This window comes from Phoca vitulina, unplaced genomic scaffold (genome assembly GCF_004348235.1).
Source record: "Phoca vitulina isolate PV1807 unplaced genomic scaffold, GSC_HSeal_1.0 scaffold10, whole genome shotgun sequence".
NCBI classification, from domain to species: domain Eukaryota; kingdom Metazoa; phylum Chordata; class Mammalia; order Carnivora; family Phocidae; genus Phoca; species Phoca vitulina.
Window position 1 is genome coordinate 16,797,804 of NW_022589713.1, and position 19,315 is coordinate 16,817,118.

The following is a 19,315-nucleotide window of genomic DNA, read 5'->3' on the forward strand; positions in this document are numbered from 1 at the left end:
AGGAAGGAAGGAAGGAAGGAAGGAAGGAAGGAAGGAAGGAAGGAAGGAAGGAAGGAATTGTAGAATGCTTATTCTACCTGCAGTCTATCTATCATCTATCTATCTATCTATCTATCTATCTATCTATCTATCTATGCATATGTGTGATAGTGCATAAGCATTATGATAGTGGGGTCCCTCGAAACCACATTTCCATGGGTCAGATGTTCTGCTGCCACTCCCTCATTAAACTTGCTTGACAGTTACTATACCAGCTAATCCTTACAACCGCCCCCAAGCTGTTTACAATTATCCTCATTTCACAGATAAGGAAGCTGAGGCTCAGAGAGGTAAAGTGAGGCATTCGAGGTCATATAGATAGTAAGGGGCAGAACTGAGCTGCAAACTCAGGTCTGAGAGACTCCAAAGCCTGCGTGTCTTTCACGGCTCCTTGATGAATATTTGCTCTTGAAATATAAGTTTGTTCACTTTAAAATTTAATCTTGATCGACATTTGTTGATGAATGACTGAGTGACTCAACGCCTGACTTCGTGGGGCAGAATGTCTATAGCCAGGCTCTGCACTCTGTTCCACAATAGACTTTTTTTTCCTACCTTTTTTTTTTTTTTGGTTCCCAATGTGACATGTTTTTGCTAGATATGGCAGAGGGATATTTTTAGTATTCTGGAATAAACCTGAAGGTATATTTTTGCTCTTGGCTTATGAGGCTCATTTTATTCATATGTTTACAGATGCAAAAATAAATGGATGGTATCATAATTCTTCAAGTAACTCAAGTCTCAATTCACATTCATACCCGATGAGGGGCTCACTTTTTGAGTCTAGAGAATAGGTATAAGACTATCTTTTTGCTTTGAGCCCACATAGCTGCAGCTTTGTGTCCCCTTGTATTTGTGACTGTAATGAACCTTCCGACAGAGTTGTGTCCAATGGAAAGACACATGGCCCTTTTAGCAGGAGCAGACCACACTATAAGACTGACCCCAAGCTCTCAGTTCCCAGGGCAACCAAAACAGGACAAGAACTCTGTGGTATCTAACATTTCATTTAATGTCAAGAAGCAGGTGCTAGATCTTGCTACTGGGAGAGCGCAGAGCTCTCCTTCCCATGAGCACATGGGAAGTTACCACCTATTTGTCAAAGAGTAGAAGGTGTGTGGATCCATGGGATCAATGCAGGGGTGGCCCTACACTGTCCTCTGTCTTCGTCTCAGACACTGGAGTCAAGACAGCGTTGGAAAGAATGACAACTCATTCCCACTGATAAAGAGGGCAGAAGGCCAAACTATGTTTTGCACGTCTAATTAGCCTAGAAGATTATAACGAAGTTGACCGGAAAGCTTCCATTGGGCTATTCTTAGAAGCTGGTTTGGCTCTTGAAGGTAAAATGGCCAAAAGGCCTAGAGGTGAGAGATGAGGAGTTAAGGAAATGCCAAATAAATATGGGACATTCGGTGCAAATGAGGGATCATTTCTGAGATCTTTGTGGATACCCCAATTCATGAATACTATTTATAATTTCCCTCTTAAGCTCTAATTGATGGCTAAAATCACTACTGTAGCAGACCTCTTCACTCTATTCACTTCCATGACAAGCATAAACAATTTCAACAAAGAGGGATATTTCTGTTTAAAATGGGAAAGAAGGAGATGTACTCCATCCTAGGGAGGCGGATTATACAGATAATACACACAGGCCTGTGACCCCCGAGGACCTTAGGTACACACTGTTTTAAAATGTCTGTAAGATTTGTTTTAATCAGGTATGGCAAGACACACAAAAACAAAAGTGACTGTCAGAAGGAAGAAGTGCTTATACTCACAGATCCCTAGAAACTAGAGGCACCACGCCATGCAGGACTACATGGGGAGTCACCGAGGTTGGTCAGGAGGCAGAGGGAGTGAGAACTGCGGGCAGGATGCTTTATTGTGGTTTTGTGGGAAGGAATGGGCAAAGCTGTAAGCAAGCTGAACAGGTTTAGGATTGGATAGTTTGAATAATTTCAGTGGGCTAGATGTCCAGTACTTGGCCCTGGGATGATTTAGGGCAGGGAGATAGTGTCCTGGTCTGGAGTCCAATAAAAGGAAGTAGATGGAAATATGGACTCAGGATTCGTTGGTTTGCATATCAAAGGCATGCTGGCTGACAAGTAATTTATTATCTCTAGGAATGAGCTAACACTGCAAGGGAAAGTCCCTCCCTGGGTCCATAAGACCCCAAGATGTCAAAGCATCAAAATACAGGAAAAAAAAAAAAGAGATCTGTCACACACAGAGACAAAGTTGATGCCATTGCTTGCAGCCCCAAGAGCAGCAAATTCCACCTTGCTTTCTGTTCCTGCACCCCTAGATCACTCTCTACATCTCTCAAACTTAATACCTGTTGGTTCTCTTGCTTAGTTTCTGAAACCTAAACCTCAGAATTTTCTCTCTAGGCCCTCTAGAACCCTGTTTCATGGCAACAAGAAACCCTACATTTTTAAATATTGTGTCCAATTCCAATTCAGGGTTGGGAGCTCAGATTGGGTCCTCCTTCATCACTCATGCCAACTCTCGAGCACTCACCTTGAGCACTATCTAGAAACTCCAAATTCAAGTTCTCTATTCCTTGCTGTGGCTCATCTACCAATAAATGTTCTTTGCCATTGTCATACCTTGCCCATTTTACAAAAATCTACTTCAAGAAACCTACAACATCCTAAGCTTGATTTTTTTTTTTTTTTCTGTGTATTCCTCTAGCTTCATGGTCCTTAACCTAAAGTAGGCCTTCCTTCATATGCATCTTCAACTTATCAGTATACTTAACACTGTTAACACTCCACAGAAACTGTGAGAACCATGGGGCAGTAGAACTCCACCCTTACCTTTTGTTTTATTGTGGTTATGTGTTTGACATCTACATATGTTATATGCCCTCAATACACTGCTATAATTGTTGAAATAAAAGTCATGGCCATTTAAAGAAATTAAGAAGGAAGGAAAGATAGTCTTTTATATTTACCCACGTATTTACCATTTCTAATGCTCTTCTTTCCTTCTCAGAGGTCTATTTCCCCATCTGATACCATTTCCTTTCTCTTTTACAGACTGCCTTTGTCATCCTATTGTCTTATGGTCTCCCATCATTTCCCGTAAAATATCAACTGCATTCATATTGTTTTTCTCCCATATGTAATGTGTTTCTTTTTTTTTTTTCTCTTTTTCTGTGGATGCTTTCAAGATTTTCTCATTTTGTTTTTTAACACGTTGAGAATGCTGTGATTAGGTGTGGTTTCCTTTGTATTTCTTCAGTTTGGAGCTTGTTTATCTTAGTCAACCTTTAGGATGACGTTTTATATGAAATTTGGAAAAATCTTTAGCCATCATTTCTTCAATTAATTCTTTTGTGCCCCATTCATTCACTCTTGTCCTTTGGTTCTTTTCAGGCTTTTCTCTTCCCTCCTCTCTTCTCTTCCCTCTCTCTCCTCTCTCTCTGGCTCTAGATTTAAAGAAATCTTTCTCTCTTCTTTTTTCTTCATATTGGATAATTTCTTTTGATTTCCCTTCCAGTTCTTTGACTCTTTTCTTCTTCTATCTCCAATCTGCAAAGCCCATCCTTTTGCTTTAGATTTTGTATTTTCCACTCTAGATTTTACATTTCTGTGTAGTTTCTATTTCTTTGCTGAGATTCTCTAGCTGTTCACTCATTATGACAATCTTTAAAGTTCTTAAACACATTTAAAATAGTTGCTTTAAGATTATTTTCTGCTAATTCCTATATCTGCATCATCTCAGGGTCTGTTTCTCTTGAATGATTTTACCCTGGACCTTTGGTCACATTTTTAGGTTTCCTCGCATGTCTAATAATTTCTATTTTATACTGAGAACTGTGCATTGTACATTGTAGAAACTCTGGATTCTCTTATATTTCTCTGAGATTATTGATTTTTGTTAAATTACTGAATGATCACCTTGTACCTGTAAAGTTTGATCTTATATTATATATGAGTATATTTGTTTAGGTTTACCCTTAATTCTGGGCCAGTCCCTTAATCTTGGCATATAATCTTTATTCATGTCTCTTCTGGTATTTTATTGGAAAACTCTAGGTGTTTACCCGGCCCTTCAAACTTGGAGGAATTTTAAAATCTGTCTCCTTCGGAGTAGGCAGGAGCTAAATTGTCTACTCAATTTTTCAGTCTTTCCTGTCGCTGCTTTTCACTGGGTTCCTGAAGTCTCCCCTGTGTGTACACAGTTCTGGGGCCATCCAAGGATTTAAGGGATTTGAAGGAAGTTTATATTCCAATTTTGGGATCTCTTCCTGCACTTCCCTCCTTTCTGGTATGAAGCTCTTCAGAGTCCAGACAGTGCCAATATCACCTTGTGTCCTCAGAATGGGCCATTTCTCAATTTTTATTTTTAATATTTTTATTGAGGTATGATTTACATATCATACCTCATTTAAGTGTACTATTTATACTTAAGATTCATTCATTTAAGTGTACTATTCAATGATTTTTAATAAATTTATAGAGTTGTGCAATGATCATCAAAATCTAGTTTCAGAACATTGCCATCACTCAAAGATATCTGTGCCCATTTGCAGCTGATTCCTGCTCTCACTCAAGCCCTGGAAGATTACTTGATGGGCTGTCTACAAAATTGCCTTTTTATTGGCATTTTATGTAAATGAAGTCATGCAATATATAGTCTTTGTTGCCTAGTTTCTTTGATGTAGCACGATATTTTTGAAATTCACCCTTGCATGAATCAAAGATTTGTTCCTTTTTATTCCTGAATACAATTCCATGTATGGATATACAATAGATTATTTATTAATTCACCTGTTAAAGGACATACTGTTGTGTTTTTTTTTTTTTTTCTGGAAGCTTTTTTCAATGTTATTCAGATGATACATCGCCAAACTGATGCTTATAGGCCAATGGACTAGTGTTTGGGAACCACAGATAAAGACTCATTTTTTTTTTAATTTAGTAAGCATGTATTGAACACATATTTGTGTCAGACACTGTGTTAAAGATTAAAGAAGTGAATAAGAATGATATCCTAGTGTAGTGGAAGAAATGAACCAACAAACAAATAAGTGTAATAAAGTATGAAAAATGCTGTGGGAAAATTCTGGGGCCTCCATGGAAGTAAGGTCAGTTCTCTGTGGGAGAGGAAGTTATAGGAAAGTCTTTATCAAAGATGTGAGCCTTGAGTACGGTCTGGAAAGATAAATAGGTAATTGTCCACAGTAGAAATGACTTGCCTGTCCATAACACACTCTGTTTTATTCCTCAGAGACATGCAGATAGGTGCATGCATTGTGTGGTCCCATCCGCCTGTGCCTGAGAATCGTATGAAAGGAAACATTCCTCCGAGTTTCTGCTAAGATGGAAAGATGGAGAAATCTAGTGGAGACCTGGAAGATAACCCAGTTCTGCCAAGCTATGTAGATACTTCTCAACAAGATAAACACATAATGGAAAAGAACATGGAGTTTTGGAGAATGGTAGACTTGGTCCAATACCTTAAGCAAATTATTTCATCTTTCAGGGCTTCAGGTTTCAGTATCTATAAAACTGAGATAAGAAATAACTTCAAAAGTAACCATGCAGTTTAGATTTAATGCGTGGAAATCAAGGAGTTTAGGAATTGGCCTCTCCCATCTTTCCCTCACATGTAATATGCACCTAAAGCTACAAGGTGTTAATGCAAACACAAGGCTTATTTGTCTTTAGACTTCCATTTCTCTTGCCTCAAGAAAGCTACCATCTTCTAAATAAGCCAGGGATGTAGTAGCTGTTTCGTAATGAGGCCTTGCTTCCTTCTAAATATGCGCCGATTGTCAAGGTGATGGAGGAGGTTCATTATTTAAAGGCATAATAATTAAAGGGCACTTCCTTTAGCTAACTAATGAGCAGTAAGTGCAGCAATATTTGCATGTTTAGACATTAAAGATGGAAACAGATGACTTGTAGGGGATTGGGAGAGAGCAGGGAAGGTGGGGCAGATTAATCTCACTACTGGGCCTCCAGGGTTATTGCTGTGTAAGACTTCCGCGGAGGAGGGTCTTCCCTGAGAAGTCAGCTCCACTGGCTTCTCTTTATTTTATGGGATGAACAGCGCTCTCCTCACTGTGCCTCAGGAGCAAGCTGATCTTTACTTTAAAAGAGGCTAAATCGTGATTCCTCCTAAGCTGAGCTTGGAATGTGCTCCTGGATGGACACCCATGCCCTGTTCTCAACACTCAGGTATCAGCATGGATATTGGTTCATTCTTGTCATCTTGGGTATTCACTCAAGTTGCAAACTCTTCCAAGTCAATAATGGTGCCTTTTACCCTCTTGGAGTATGTGCATTTTAAGATCAAATTTAAGGTTTTTCCATGTATTAGGTAAGAGATGTGGAAAGCACCTGCTATGTCTCCCAATCTTCATCCGTATCCTGGGTGTTACGCCTGAACTGCAAGATTTTTGTTAGAATTAAAAGAAAGTGGGCACCTGGGTGGCTCAGATGGTTAAGCGTCTGCCTTCGGCTCAGGTCATGATCTCAGGGTCCTGGGATTGAGTCCCGCATCGGGCTCCCTGCTCCTTGGGAGCCTGCTTCTCCCTCTGCCTCTCTCTCTCTCTGTCTGTCTCTCATGAATAAATAAATAAAATCTTTAAAAAAAAAAAAAAGAAAGTGGCTGGCACAAGTAGGCAGTGAAGTAATGCTGGTTCCAATTCTCCTTCTCACTACATAGGGACCTCGCAGTGACCAGTGCTTTTACCTCATTTCTCTTAAATGAGGGGTTAGCATCAGAATTTGCTATTTTATATTAGCATTCAGCTTTGTCAATTTCTTGTCTTTCCATAGTGTGGAAATGACAGAGAAAAATGTCTCTCCTATAATGAATGCAGATATTTGGGTTGGATGCCAAGGAGGAATCTCCCTCCCCTCTCACTGGCACCTGTCCCTGAAGTGGTCTGGAAAGATAGGAGCCCAGCGCAGCCAGGCTAGTGACCGAGTTAATGCTGCTTCCAAATGGGACCACCCCAAGGCTCAAGCACCTTAATTTATTATTGAAAACCTGATTTGATTTACTACGCATTTTTAATTGTGTTGACATTATTTCCTCCTTTTTAACAGTAGAATGAGAAACATTGACTTTAAACACGCATTATGGGATGTCTACTGAAAAAAATGCATCCATTGCCTCTGGGCAGACGTACAGGCCAGAACACAAATAATCATTTCATGGGAGCAAAAGGAATTGCTGAGCAGCTGCTCATGGGGGAAGAGAGGCCAGAGAAGAGCCAGGTCTGCCAGCAAAGGGAGGAATGTATAGAATACATAGCATATCTGATTAGTTTATTTATTTCTTTTTTAAAGATTTTATTTATCTATTTGTCAGGGAGAGAGAGAGAGAGAGCACACAATCAGGGGGAGCGGCGGGCAGAGGGAGAAGCAGGCTCCCTGCTGAGCAAGGATTCCCGAAGTGGGACTCGATCCCAGGACCCTGGGATCATGACCTGAGCTGAAGGCAGATGCTTTAACCGACTGAGCCACCCAGGCATCCCGATTAGTTTAAATTTAACAGTTATATAGCCTTCTGCCTCCAGCCCAGATGAGGGAGCGGGGGAAGCCAGTGAGATTGTGGCGGAGAAGAGAATGACATTCCTATAGCTCTGGATTCAACAAGAGTTAGGCTTCTCCCTTAGCACAGGATCTTCAGAAGAAAAAGTAAAGAAAATCCTTTGGGTAATAATGGAAATCCAAGAAAGCCCTGAGAAATCAGCCCTTCAAGCACATGGCTCTGGACATATTGATAAATGCCTATGAAAACCCTCAGCGAGTTTGTGGACCCTATGTCCACCATTAGACACAAATGGCATGATGTGCTTGTCATCAGATCTCACTATTGGTTAGGTAGACAATCCATTCACTAACGTTTGGCAACACTAATCCGTACTTTGCTAAACTGCTCCCCCTCCCTTTTGCGCACTTCATTCTGGTCTCTTGGTAACTTCCTCCGTTTGGTCCTGCTTCTGCCTCTGGAGCTCTGCAGACATCCCTTTCTTCCCAGAGCTCACAGCAGGCTCTGTGTGCTAACTTCTGTCTATAGATCAGAGACTTTACCTGTGCTGCAGGGGTGAGTAGGGCAGCGAGTTCATCTGGGAGGTGGTTCCAGGGAGGAAGAAAGAAGAAGTGGGAAGGGTGAGTCGGGAAAGGGGGCAAGCCAGGACACAGGGGGCGTTGTTGAGGTGGTGGCTGTGGCAGTGGGGGGTCTGCATCCCCTGGGACCCCTGACGAGAGTGCAGGCAGCTGTCTGCAAGTGCTCCCCACCTTCGGGCCTGCGGCACCTGTGCCCTGGGGCAAGGGGGGCTCCCAGGGCTGGTTTTGGACTGTGCTCCCTGGAGCCAAGACGCTCTTCTTGCCTCGGAGCATGGCCTCGGGCAGAACACTAAAAGGCACTGTGGGGGCGGGATGAGCTTGAGGGGGACTTCCTGGGAAGCCAGCAACTGTGCCTCAGGGGCAGGACAGGTGCCATCCAAAGAATCTCATTGTGTATCAGCTTTGTCACCTCTCAGCTTCCAGGGAGCCTCTGTCAAGAGAGAGTGGATTTTCTAGTTTGCTTTAGCATTTCCAGAAACAAGCATAGAGGACTCAGTGCTTTTTCCCTGAAAGCAGAGAAGGTACGTTTTCCACTTATCATGGCTGGTGAGGGGGCCAGCACCTTAAGCTAGAAGAAGAATATGGTGTGGAGCAGAAGGAAAGGCTAAATCTGCCCCTTGGGGATCCTCCACAAGAGGCTTGTGGAAAGCGAGCTTGGTGGGAGCATTAGGACAGGGCCTCTTCCTCCCTCCCTCCCTCCCAGGGCCACACTAGGGGACAGAGGCACCACACACAGGGCTCAGGAAAGCCCGGCCCAGGGTCACCTCAATAAGCTGTGGGGGGTTGGGAAGTGGCTGCATCTACGAGCCTGGGGCAGCTCTAGGCCTCCCCAAGGCTCATGAGTGATGTACTAGTTTCCCTTTGCTGTTAGAACAAATCACCACAGATGTGGTAACTGAAAACAGCACAAATTTATTGTCTTACAGTTTGGGAGGTCAGAAGTCTCAGAAGCCTGAAACAGTTTCAGTGGGCTAAAATCAAGGTATTGGCAGGGCTGCATTCCTTCCGGAGGCTCTAAGAGCAGAATCTGTTTCTCTCTCTCGCTCTCTCTCTCTCTTTTTTTTAAGCCCAGAGAGTCTGCTACACCCCATGGCTCAAGGCCCCACATCCCTCTGATCTCTGCTTCCTTTGTCACATCTTCTCTGACTCTAACCCTCCCGTCTCCCTCCTGTAAGAACACTTGTGACTGCATCAGACCCATCTGGACAACGCCCCTATTTTAGGATCTTTAATTTAGTCATCCTTTTGTCATGGGGGATAACATATTCACAGGTTTCAAGGATTAGGGGGTGCACATCTTTGGGAGCCATTATTCTGTCCATCACAAGCGGCCGACAGGGGAGCTGGGAAGCCCAGCTGAGATGTCATGGCACGGGGTGCTCTGGGTCAGCAGTGAAACAGGGACCCAGGCCACCAAGGGGGCTTCCAGGGGAGGGAACGAGGCCCAGGCAATGGGCTGCAGTGACAACTGCCAGCATGTTGCACCCTCTCTAAAGAAAACAGGACAAATGCACTAACTGTGCCAGAAGTCACCTTTCCAGGGAGCAGACGATCCAGTCACTGCACAGTCCTGACCCGAGAGGACCGAGAGTGTCCAGTGCGGATGTGAGGACCCTTCTCTGCCATCACCATGATGCCATGGAAGCCAGCTGTCCGCAAGAGTCCAGAAGATGGGAAGAGGCAGGGAGAGGGACTCTAAGAGAAGGGGCTTGTCTGGGGTCCTTATATATTACAGAGAGAAAGACAAGGGAGAGTATTTGTGACCCTTCCCACATCCATTTTTCATTCAGAACAACCTTGCAAGTTGGCATCTTAGAAAAAGTCATCTGGGATTCTGCCTAAAAGAGAGAGAGAGAAAAAAAAGAGGTTCTGGACATTCTTCCCCCTCTGTTTAGGACACATGTTCCAGAAGGAACACAGGTGTCATCGAAGGCCGGTGTGTGGGTGGGACGGTGAGTGGGCGGCCACTGCATTAGAGAAAAACATGGCTAATGCATCCAAGAATTAGTCTTTAGTGGCCGAATTAGAGTGCTGACAAAGCCCGATTACTCTGCTCATTAAGAGGACTGGTCTGGACTGGACTAACCATTCTCCAATTAACTCCTTGGCACTTGGCTATAATAATGATTGAACTAAGCCATTTGACTCCCAGTGTGGCTGGAAGAGCAGATGCGGGCAAACTCACTGCTTCGTTCTGACATTCATCCTCACTAGGAATGAAGGATTTATTCACTTGTAGCTTCTTGCAGGAGCTCCAGAATTCCATGCAAGTAGAAAGGATCTGACCAGCAGAGGCTCCAGACCAAGACAAATGGGAGCCTTTGGCTCAAATCCCAGCCCTGGCATTGTTTCTGGGGAGACCTGGGCCTGTGCCTTACTGTCTCTTTGTGTAGGAGGAAGGGAGATGACCACCACCAGGGGCCTGGGGCTGGGGCTCCTGCCTCGCTTGCTCCTGCCCCTTCCCCTAGGTGTGGGGGCCATGCTCCCCTGCCCCCGCCACTGGAAGCCCAGCACTCTTCTCCTTGGAGGGTGGGGGGCTGGTGCTAGAAGAACAGGAGGGGGCTTACAAAGAACATGTGGGCCTCATCTAAGAAGATCCAAACCTCTCAAATAGACATGTTATGGTGTGGTTTTCCTGTGTGAAAATCATAGCGTTTTGTTGTTTTTTCTCGGTAGTCTCAAACTGGTGACCAGAGTATAAAGGTAGACTGCAGAACATTTGTTGAGTCTGATGATGAATAATGAGAAAATGAGAAAATACTAAACATGGGGAAGTTTTACATCAAAGTCTGATTCGAACTTCTGGACAGTTGGAAAGGCAGCCCCAGGCCTGGATTCTTAGATGGCCTGGAGCCGTGTGGTGGCTGAGTCTTCAGGAAGGACCCACCTTCACCCAGCCAGGCATCTTCCTCTTTCTCCCCACCCCTCATGACCAGAGTTCAGGCTCCTGCAGGAGAATGCTCTCGAGGGTTCACAAACTGGGCAGGGCCATGTCCTCTCTGGTGACTGTTAACGAGTTCTAGCACAGAGACAGCAACGGCCAGCAGAATGAATCTCACTCCTGCATCTTGTGCTCAATTGCAATTTTTCAGAGATGCATTTTTTTTTTTTCCTTGCATGAGCTGGGGGCACCTGTCCTCTTGCTGGTCGATTGAGGCTGTCACTCAAGCTGTGTCTTTTTTTATTTAAAGATTTTATTTATTTATTTGACAGAGACAGACACACCGTGAGAGGGAACACAAGCAGGGGGAGTAGGAGAGGGAGAAGCAGGCTTCCCCGCAGAGCAGGGAGCCCGATGTGGGGCTCGATCCCAGGGTTCTGGGATCACGACCTGAGCCGAAGGCAGACGCTTAACGACTGAGCCACCCAGGCGCCCCTCAAGCTGTGTCTTCCAGTAAGTGGAACATGCTGTGAAACATCAGCAGTTTCCCCTCCAAGCACCAAGAAGTTCAACGGGAAGATCATTAGAATTTGTGACAATGAGTCAACCACATCCAAATAATGGTAGAGCCGGGAGGGGTTGCAAATTAATAAACCTTTCCTGTGTGAGCTGGCAGCTGGGCATTCTTCTCTGCTCCTGTCTGGGTTTGCACATGACTAGCTGCAGGCTCGAGGGATTTGCATTAGCAGATCATAAGTAAAAATCCCATTAAAATGACATTCTCCTCATCATTAGGATCCCTTTAGTGAGGTGCACTGGATTGTCAGGGACATTTCCTGGAGCGGCCCGATAATAGACTTACCTGGCAGTCTGTCCACCCTGGCAACAGCTTTCTGAGGTGTGGGGCAAAGGGGCTGGGCTGCTGGAAGCACACAGCTCCTCTGTGGCAACTGCCTCCCCCGCCCCCACTTCCGCACGCTCCTCAAGAGCTCCGTGCTTATCATGCCCTGGATTCAATGCGCATGAGCAGCCTCTGCCGAGTGCTAGAGCTCCTGGCCTGGCCTGGAGCTCCTGGCCTGGCCGTGGAGAAAGGAAAGGGGGGACCCTGGTTCTAATGCAGCCCCTGCCACTGGCCTGAGCTATATTTACTTAAATTTGATAAATTTTATGAATGTCATACTCGCATTATTCACATTTACCCATCCTTAAATTCTCCTTGAATAACAAAATTCTTCGATGATAGTCCATTCTTTTGGGGATAAAGTACCAACTCAATAACATGATGTGAAAAGCCTCTTGGGGTTTAATTGACCCTGCTCCTCTAAACGTGGGTCCTAATACCTGCCAACACGACCCCCTTCTGCCCCATCCCTATGGTCTACCACACTTCTCCTGAAGCCGGCCGTCCTACTCACCTCTGCCATCTTGGCTGCCTGGCTCCACATCACTGAGCCCTCGGCGCTCTGTTCAGACAATGTCCCCTCTTAGGGGCTTTTCCAGGCCCTTATTCCCAGGTCCATGTCAGGTGTCTCTAGAATGGGCTCCCACAGACTCCCCACACCTGGCCCCCTGCCTTCTGCCCCAGCACATATCGATGTAAACTGTTTCTGTGTTGGTTGCCCCACGATCGTGGATACCTATAGAGAGCAGGGGCTTCTGTTTCAGCAGCTGATCCCGGTACCGAGCACAGAGACTGGCACATAGTTTGTGTTCAGCCTAAACTGCTGACTAAAGAACTAGATGAAGCCCCATTAGGTATTAGAACATTTATTATGCTTCTGGGAGCTCCAAGGTGGGTCAGTAGACTGGCTTGAGTCCTTTCTGGCCCAGGCCAGAAAGTTCTGCAATAATTACAGAGTCACTACTGGGCAAATACAGTAAAATCTTTGGAATTAGATATCAAGATAAAAGCCAAACGGCCTTTGAGAGCCAAATGGTAAAATTTTAGAATTTTAAAATGCTGCATAAAATAGATCAAAAGATCAATTAATCACCAGGAGGTTTTAAAAGGTCTCTGGATTTTTCTCTTCTCTTTCCTCTCTCCCTCCCTCATGTCACCTCTCCCTTCTTTTGATCTTGACATCCATTTGCTGTTATGCAAACATTTACTGGGCACCAACTGTGTGCTCAGGGCTATAATATGCACTGAGGAGCTGGAGAGAGTAAGACACAATACTGCCTCCCAGGAGCTCAGTGCAAAGTGAGCAGAAAGGCAGGATAAATGGGTTACTAGGGTAAAGTAAGCATCGTGATGGAGTTCTGTATGGAGTCTGGGGAGCACCGGGGAGAGGTAAGCCACTCGGGGGGGTGACCCAAGGTGGCTTCCTGGGGGAGGAGATGTTATCAAGTATGTATATTCTGAACACCAAGTGGTTTACATCCAAGAAACTTCTGGAAGGTTCTGTCTACACAGCTGAATAGGGGAGAGAGAGGTCTGTGGCTGGGTCTATATGTACCACTGGATTGCTAATATGAGTGTGGTTGAGGTTTTGTATACCCCATCCACTGTGCCTCCTTTCCAAGGGGCTAGGGTTTCTGATCACCAATAAGTAGCCTTTAAGTTTTTTTAATGTTAATTTTTTTTAGTAAAGAATGCTATGGACTGAATTGTGTCCCCCTCCCCAAATTCATACATTGAAGCACTACCCCCCAGTGTGACTGTACTTAGAGAAGGGCCTTTAGGAGGTGGTCAAGGTTAAAGGAGGTCATAAGGGTGGGACCCTAATTCCATAGGCCCTTATAAGAAGAGGAACAAGGTATTTCAGTATCTGAGCTCGCTCTCTCTCTCTCTCTCTCTCTCTCTGTCTGCCATGTGAGAAGAAGACTGTCTACAGGCCCGAAAGAGGGCCCTCACTGGGGAGCTGAATCAGCTGGCACCTTGATCTTGGACTTCCCAGACCAGAACTGTGGGAAATCCATGTCTGTTGTCTAAGCTCCCCTCTCCCCCCGCCCCCGGCTGTGATACTTTGTTATGGCAGCCCCAGCTGACTGAGACAAGGAAGAAGACAAGGTTTAAGCAAAGTGAAGATTTGACAGTTTCATGGAGTTTCATCAAGACTATAAACACTTGCATCTCAATGACAATTCTGATCTCTAAATTAAAAATATTTAAAATTTAGAAGTGAAAACATTTTAAATTAGCAAGCTTACTGAAGAAGCAGCACAGCGTAATGAAATAGGGCAGGTCCAGCCATGGTTCACTGTGTGCCCTTGGGCAGGTCACAAGACCGTGGTTCCTGCCTCATTTCATCCACTGGGCAGGCCCAGGGGGCAGAGGTGAGAGAGAGCTCAGGGGCAGTGTGCCTGATACAGAGCAGACACCGATAAATGAGACCCGAGGAACTGGGAAGGTGTTCGGTGAACCTCAGCCCTTCCTTAAATGCACCACTTTGGGCCCAGACTTCAGAATTCCTCGAGTCATTCTATCTTTATCTGTAGAATCAGAATTCCTTCCTCACCCATTTTTAATTCCCAACCCTGTGACTTCATTTGCCTGTATCAGGACTTCTCAATCCCATCTTAGAAAACGCTGCAGGGCATCTGTAATCATCCTGGCCAGTATAGCAATGTTCTTATTAAACCCCCCACAATATAGAATTTATTTTAATTCATCTCAATTCGTATTATGTATTTAAATATATCCCATGTAAGCCATATGGCACTTTAGAAGGTAGCTGAGAGGTTGCTGGGAAATCAAATAAGCAATGTCAAGATTTCATAATTTCTGCAATACCCAGAATTCCTAATTCAGAGAAACATACACTAAATCCAGATGCCATATTTGCAAAACCCCAGGCTCCAGCAGGATGGGATTTATTGGGACTAGATCAGGCAGTTGCCACTGGGCTTCATCAAGCATCTTTCCATTCAGCTTGGCATCCTTGACCTTGTCACATTGCCTTAAGTTCCAGCACTGAGAGGTTCCCTGAGGTTAATGAATCTATCTTTTAAAGAGCATATGTCTGTGCTTCTGTGTGGATGAAAGGGGGCAGCTATCATTCTCATCTCAATGTAAATGAGTTTTCCTTCTGGAATGCTTCCCAGTAGCACTCTCCGAAACTAGCCATACCCAGGGCCTGGGTAGATGCCCGTAAGAAAGAGAGAGAAGGGGGAGGATTCTGGAACATTCAGCCCTAGACAAGGTGATGCAGGCAGCACACACAGTGGGCTTTAGGGGAAGAAAGGAAGCCTGAGGTCCCCAGAAGCACTCAGGATATGGGTGGGGGTGCCAGACAGTAAGACCACAGAATGAGCATCATCTCACCTGCTTCATTAAGCTGACCCGTTCCACAGTCCCCTTCCCTGTCTGCCGGCATTCTCCCCCTTGATAGTTTAAAACCATTCTTAAAAATTCACGTGTGCCCTCCCCTCTGCCCCCCAGTTCAAGTCTAAGTGAAGGCCAGTGCTAGGCTTGCTGCCCAGAACCTTCCTCAGTGGCACAGCCCCCCAAAGGAGTGACCGCCCCCTCCACGATCTCAGCCCTGCACAGCCTTTGGAGACAGACACTTCAAAGCTTTCCCTCCAACCAGACCTTTCATTTGTTATTGACAAGGATGACACAGTGGCCCTTGTGATCACAGGCAGGAGGCTCTGGAGTGAGTCACAGGTTTTGCACTTCAGAAAAGAACGCGCGTGGCTCACAGTGTGCCATGTCACTGTTTACTTCAAGGTCCTCGGGTCCCTTGTTCTCAACCTGTGTCACCAAAAGCAAGGCTGCACCGTCACCCGAAGGAGATAAGAGAACATCACAGAGGAGGTGCGGCGCTTACGATATAAACATGTGCTAACAGAGATCACAAACTGGGCCTGGGGACCAAGAGGACCAGCATCCCAGGAGCCCAATGGGGAGCAAATGGACAAGATACATGTGGGCAGGTCCAGCAGCTGCTGGGGGGTCCCAGCGGGCAAGTGTGGCCCTCCCCCTCCAGCTGGGCTTACGGCAGCAGTTTTTCTCTTGACTTTAAGATGCTATGTGTCTCCCTGAGCTGATTTTCCCAAACTCAGCAAGCGAGCACAACTTTGAGGTGCCTCCTCACTGCTACCGTCACTGAAGCACACCTACCACCCCTGCAGAGGGGGGTGCTGGGGTGAGGGGTGAGGGGTGAGCTGAGTGCCATACCTGGTCCAGCTTCCAGTGGAACTCTGCGGGGCGGAAGGTGTCGGCCTGGTCGAAGTCCTTGCGCAAGAGAAAGACGAGGCGGCAGTTGTGCACATACAGGGCGTAGTGATGCCGGTTCATTTCTGCAAAGCACAGAGAGGAGCTGAGTGCTTATGGAATGCCTGCATCCGTCGCTGCCAGAGGGGTCTTCCCGCTACATCACTGAGCACACCCTCGAAGGGGGAAGGAATGGGCATTCCAGTTTCCCCTTTTACAATCAGATCTAATGAATGTTCTAGAACACACATGGTGGAGCTCACTGAAACGGAAGACAAAGATTCAAGAAAGCAAAACTTCTGCAGAGAAGCCATTTGGGCTTGAAATACCAACCGAACGTATACTCAGATACTGCATTAGACCTAGGATAAAGCTTATGTAGGTTAACGAGTTTTGTTTGTTTTTGTACAAATACTTCTGAGAAGGCTACGGGGGCTCTCCGACAATCACGTCAGCTACCCTGGGCTTCTTTAACACAACTGATTTCTCCTAGAGTGCTGGGCTTATGTTTCATTTCTTCAGGCTTGACAATGGTGACCACAGAACATGTCTCCTCTACCTTATTGTGTGCAGTTAGGGGAAGCGGTTTCATATGTTGTTGCTAGGAGGAGGGGACACATTGATTTTTCAGCATTAGTCATAGTTCCGTGTCTGTCCAAAGCAATGAATAAATACCTCTCTCCCCATACACAACGGATGGGATGTTTTCCTCCTCTGATATAAAGACTTCCTTTTCTGCTTAGGAAATCTCGCATCATGGGTCCCAGTCATGATGTCCGGCAGCCACAAGATAACAGCCGTTGGGAGGGGAAGAGCTGTTTGACCAATACTCAGAGAACTCAACATCATATACTACATAGTAGCATACACCGAAATCTACTACGAGGTGCGTGCTCCATAAATGACAGATGGATGAGTGGGTGACCTGTTGTCGTAGAAAGAACATGGGCCCTAGAGTCAGACAGATTTTGGGTGGAGTTGTATCTTCGGGTGATTCTGGGAGAATTTTTTAGCCTTGTGTCATGACAGGGATGCTAGATTGTCCTAATGAATCATGGGAATAGGATAATGAGATTGATTCTTGTACATCCTGTATAAACCTTGAGATTTGAGTGTGAGGAATCAATACCAATCCCACTTCTAGGCCTGGGCTAGGTTGGTTTCCCTGCCACGGTGATTGGTTCAGGACCCAGGCCCAAGTCAGGCCACGCAGGCCCTTTTCCCAGCCACAGCGCTTCTGTCAGGAAAGTGATTCGGTTCAAGCTAGTGATGCGGGAGCTTTTCTGAGTGGTTCCAAAAAAGAACTCTCTTTTATCAGAAAGCAAATAGGAGAGACACACTTTCTTTCTAGAAGTTGTAGTATATAACTGGGAGGCATGGGGCAGCTGCAGCCCTGTTTGCTAACATGAAATCAATACATATATGGAGGCAGATCTGAGAAATTGCAGAGAAAAGGGCCAAACCCTTGATCACACTTTGCCTGAAGCTGTCATAGCTCTGGACATTTTCAGTTACAAGAACTCTACATTTCCTTTATTATTTTGATTTCTTTGATCATCTGATATCAGTTTGATGTGTATTTCCTATTTCTTATAACTAAAAGCATCTTAACTGATACAACGAGGAAGTTTGTACAAAGCAGTTGCCAGTGTGGCAGGGTTGGCCTAGGCTAATGTCTGGGTGGCCACACGGCCTTTGGACTGATAAAATGGGGATTTTACTCAATATTTCTTATTGTGGCCTGATTATGGGGATTTTACTCAATATTTCTTATTCCCCTCACAATTGCTCAACTGATTTCCATTATCTATTGTCTACTGTCAGAAAAACATAGAAAGAAGGACTTTTCCCCCTTTATTTTTATTTGGAGTCAGGAGCGGTTGTAGGTGAGGAAGTGGAATGAGAAGAATGAATGGGGATCTGGAGCATCTTCCAGCCTAGGAAATTTCTCCCTCCCTCTCCCTCTGTTTGTCTGGATTCCTGGAGTCACCGTCCACACTGAGGTCACTGGTTTCTTTAGTGGGCTAGAGACATGGTACACTCAGAAATCCACTTCATTTCTTTTCATGACCCTTGGTGTTCTTTGTGGCAGCTAAATATGTAACAAAAAGAAGCCAGTTAAATGAAATAATAAAGCCCCATGACAGAATTTTGAATTGTTATGTAATTCAGATCTTTAAAGAATATTTTATCATGAAGAGAAATGATCTGTATATGTTACATAAAAGAAACAGGGAACATAATGGTATCACATGTATTATAAAAATGGTGAAAATTGTAAGGACATTCCACATATACATAGAAATAAAAATAAGATTTTATTTGGTAATGAAATATGCCAAATGTAATCAGGAAATAGCTTTAGGTATTAGGGTTTTAGGGAATTTGTGTAGTCTCCTTTATATTTTTCTGTGTTTTTCAGGTTTTCTGATATAAACATGTCTTGAGAATATATAAAAGCCTAATAAAGCTTTATTTTATAAATAAAGTTTATTCCTGATATTTTTTAAATTTAGGGCAAGCAGGTACTTATAGATTTTTTTTTTTTTTAAGTCAAAGTAGTTAGAGGAAGCTTCCTTATCTTCTTCGTGCCAGTGCTGAGCTGCCTGTCAAGTGTTGCTCTGAGCCAAGGCCAAGGCGGAGGAGTGCCAGGTCGTGCTGACTCCAGGTGCCGACATGCCCGTGGGGTAGTCTGTTCTGATGACAACGAGGCATCATCATTTAAGGCAGCATGTTCAGCCACGGCTGCACAAAAGAATCCCCTAGAAACTCTGACTTCCTGCGCTGGGGTGGGGCCCTGGCACCTTTGTATTTTTATGAAAGTGCCAGGTTTTTCTGCTGTATAGCAAGGTTGAGCACCACTGGTCCCAGAGCACAGGCCTGGAACTCAGGCCCAAGGACCAGGTCCCAGCCTGTTGCTCTGGGTAATCGGCTGCATTCCCTTGGGCCAGTCTTTCAAACTTTCATGGTTCAACTTCCTCCTCTGTAAGCAAGAACATTGAAATCTGTGTGACCTGCCTGCCAGGGTATTTGATACATTTCAGAAGGGACTCTGTGTGTGTGGCGGCGAACCCCAGCCCGCGCCGCTTTGCCTTGGTATATACGGTCCTAAGCTCTTGTCTCACTGATGCCGGCTTCGGG

At 45.1% G+C, this 19,315-nt stretch overlaps 1 protein-coding gene across 1 annotated transcript in view; it reads right to left on the reverse strand.

Moving 5' to 3' along the window:
- CLSTN2 (calsyntenin 2) overlaps positions 1 to 19,315 on the reverse strand; it is a 611,775-nt gene that overhangs the window by 75,293 nt on the left and 517,167 nt on the right. The window contains exon 8 of the mRNA XM_032408591.1: positions 16,139 to 16,260. Coding sequence (XP_032264482.1) covers positions 16,139 to 16,260 — 122 coding nt within the window. The remainder of the gene's footprint in view (positions 1 to 16,138; positions 16,261 to 19,315) is intronic.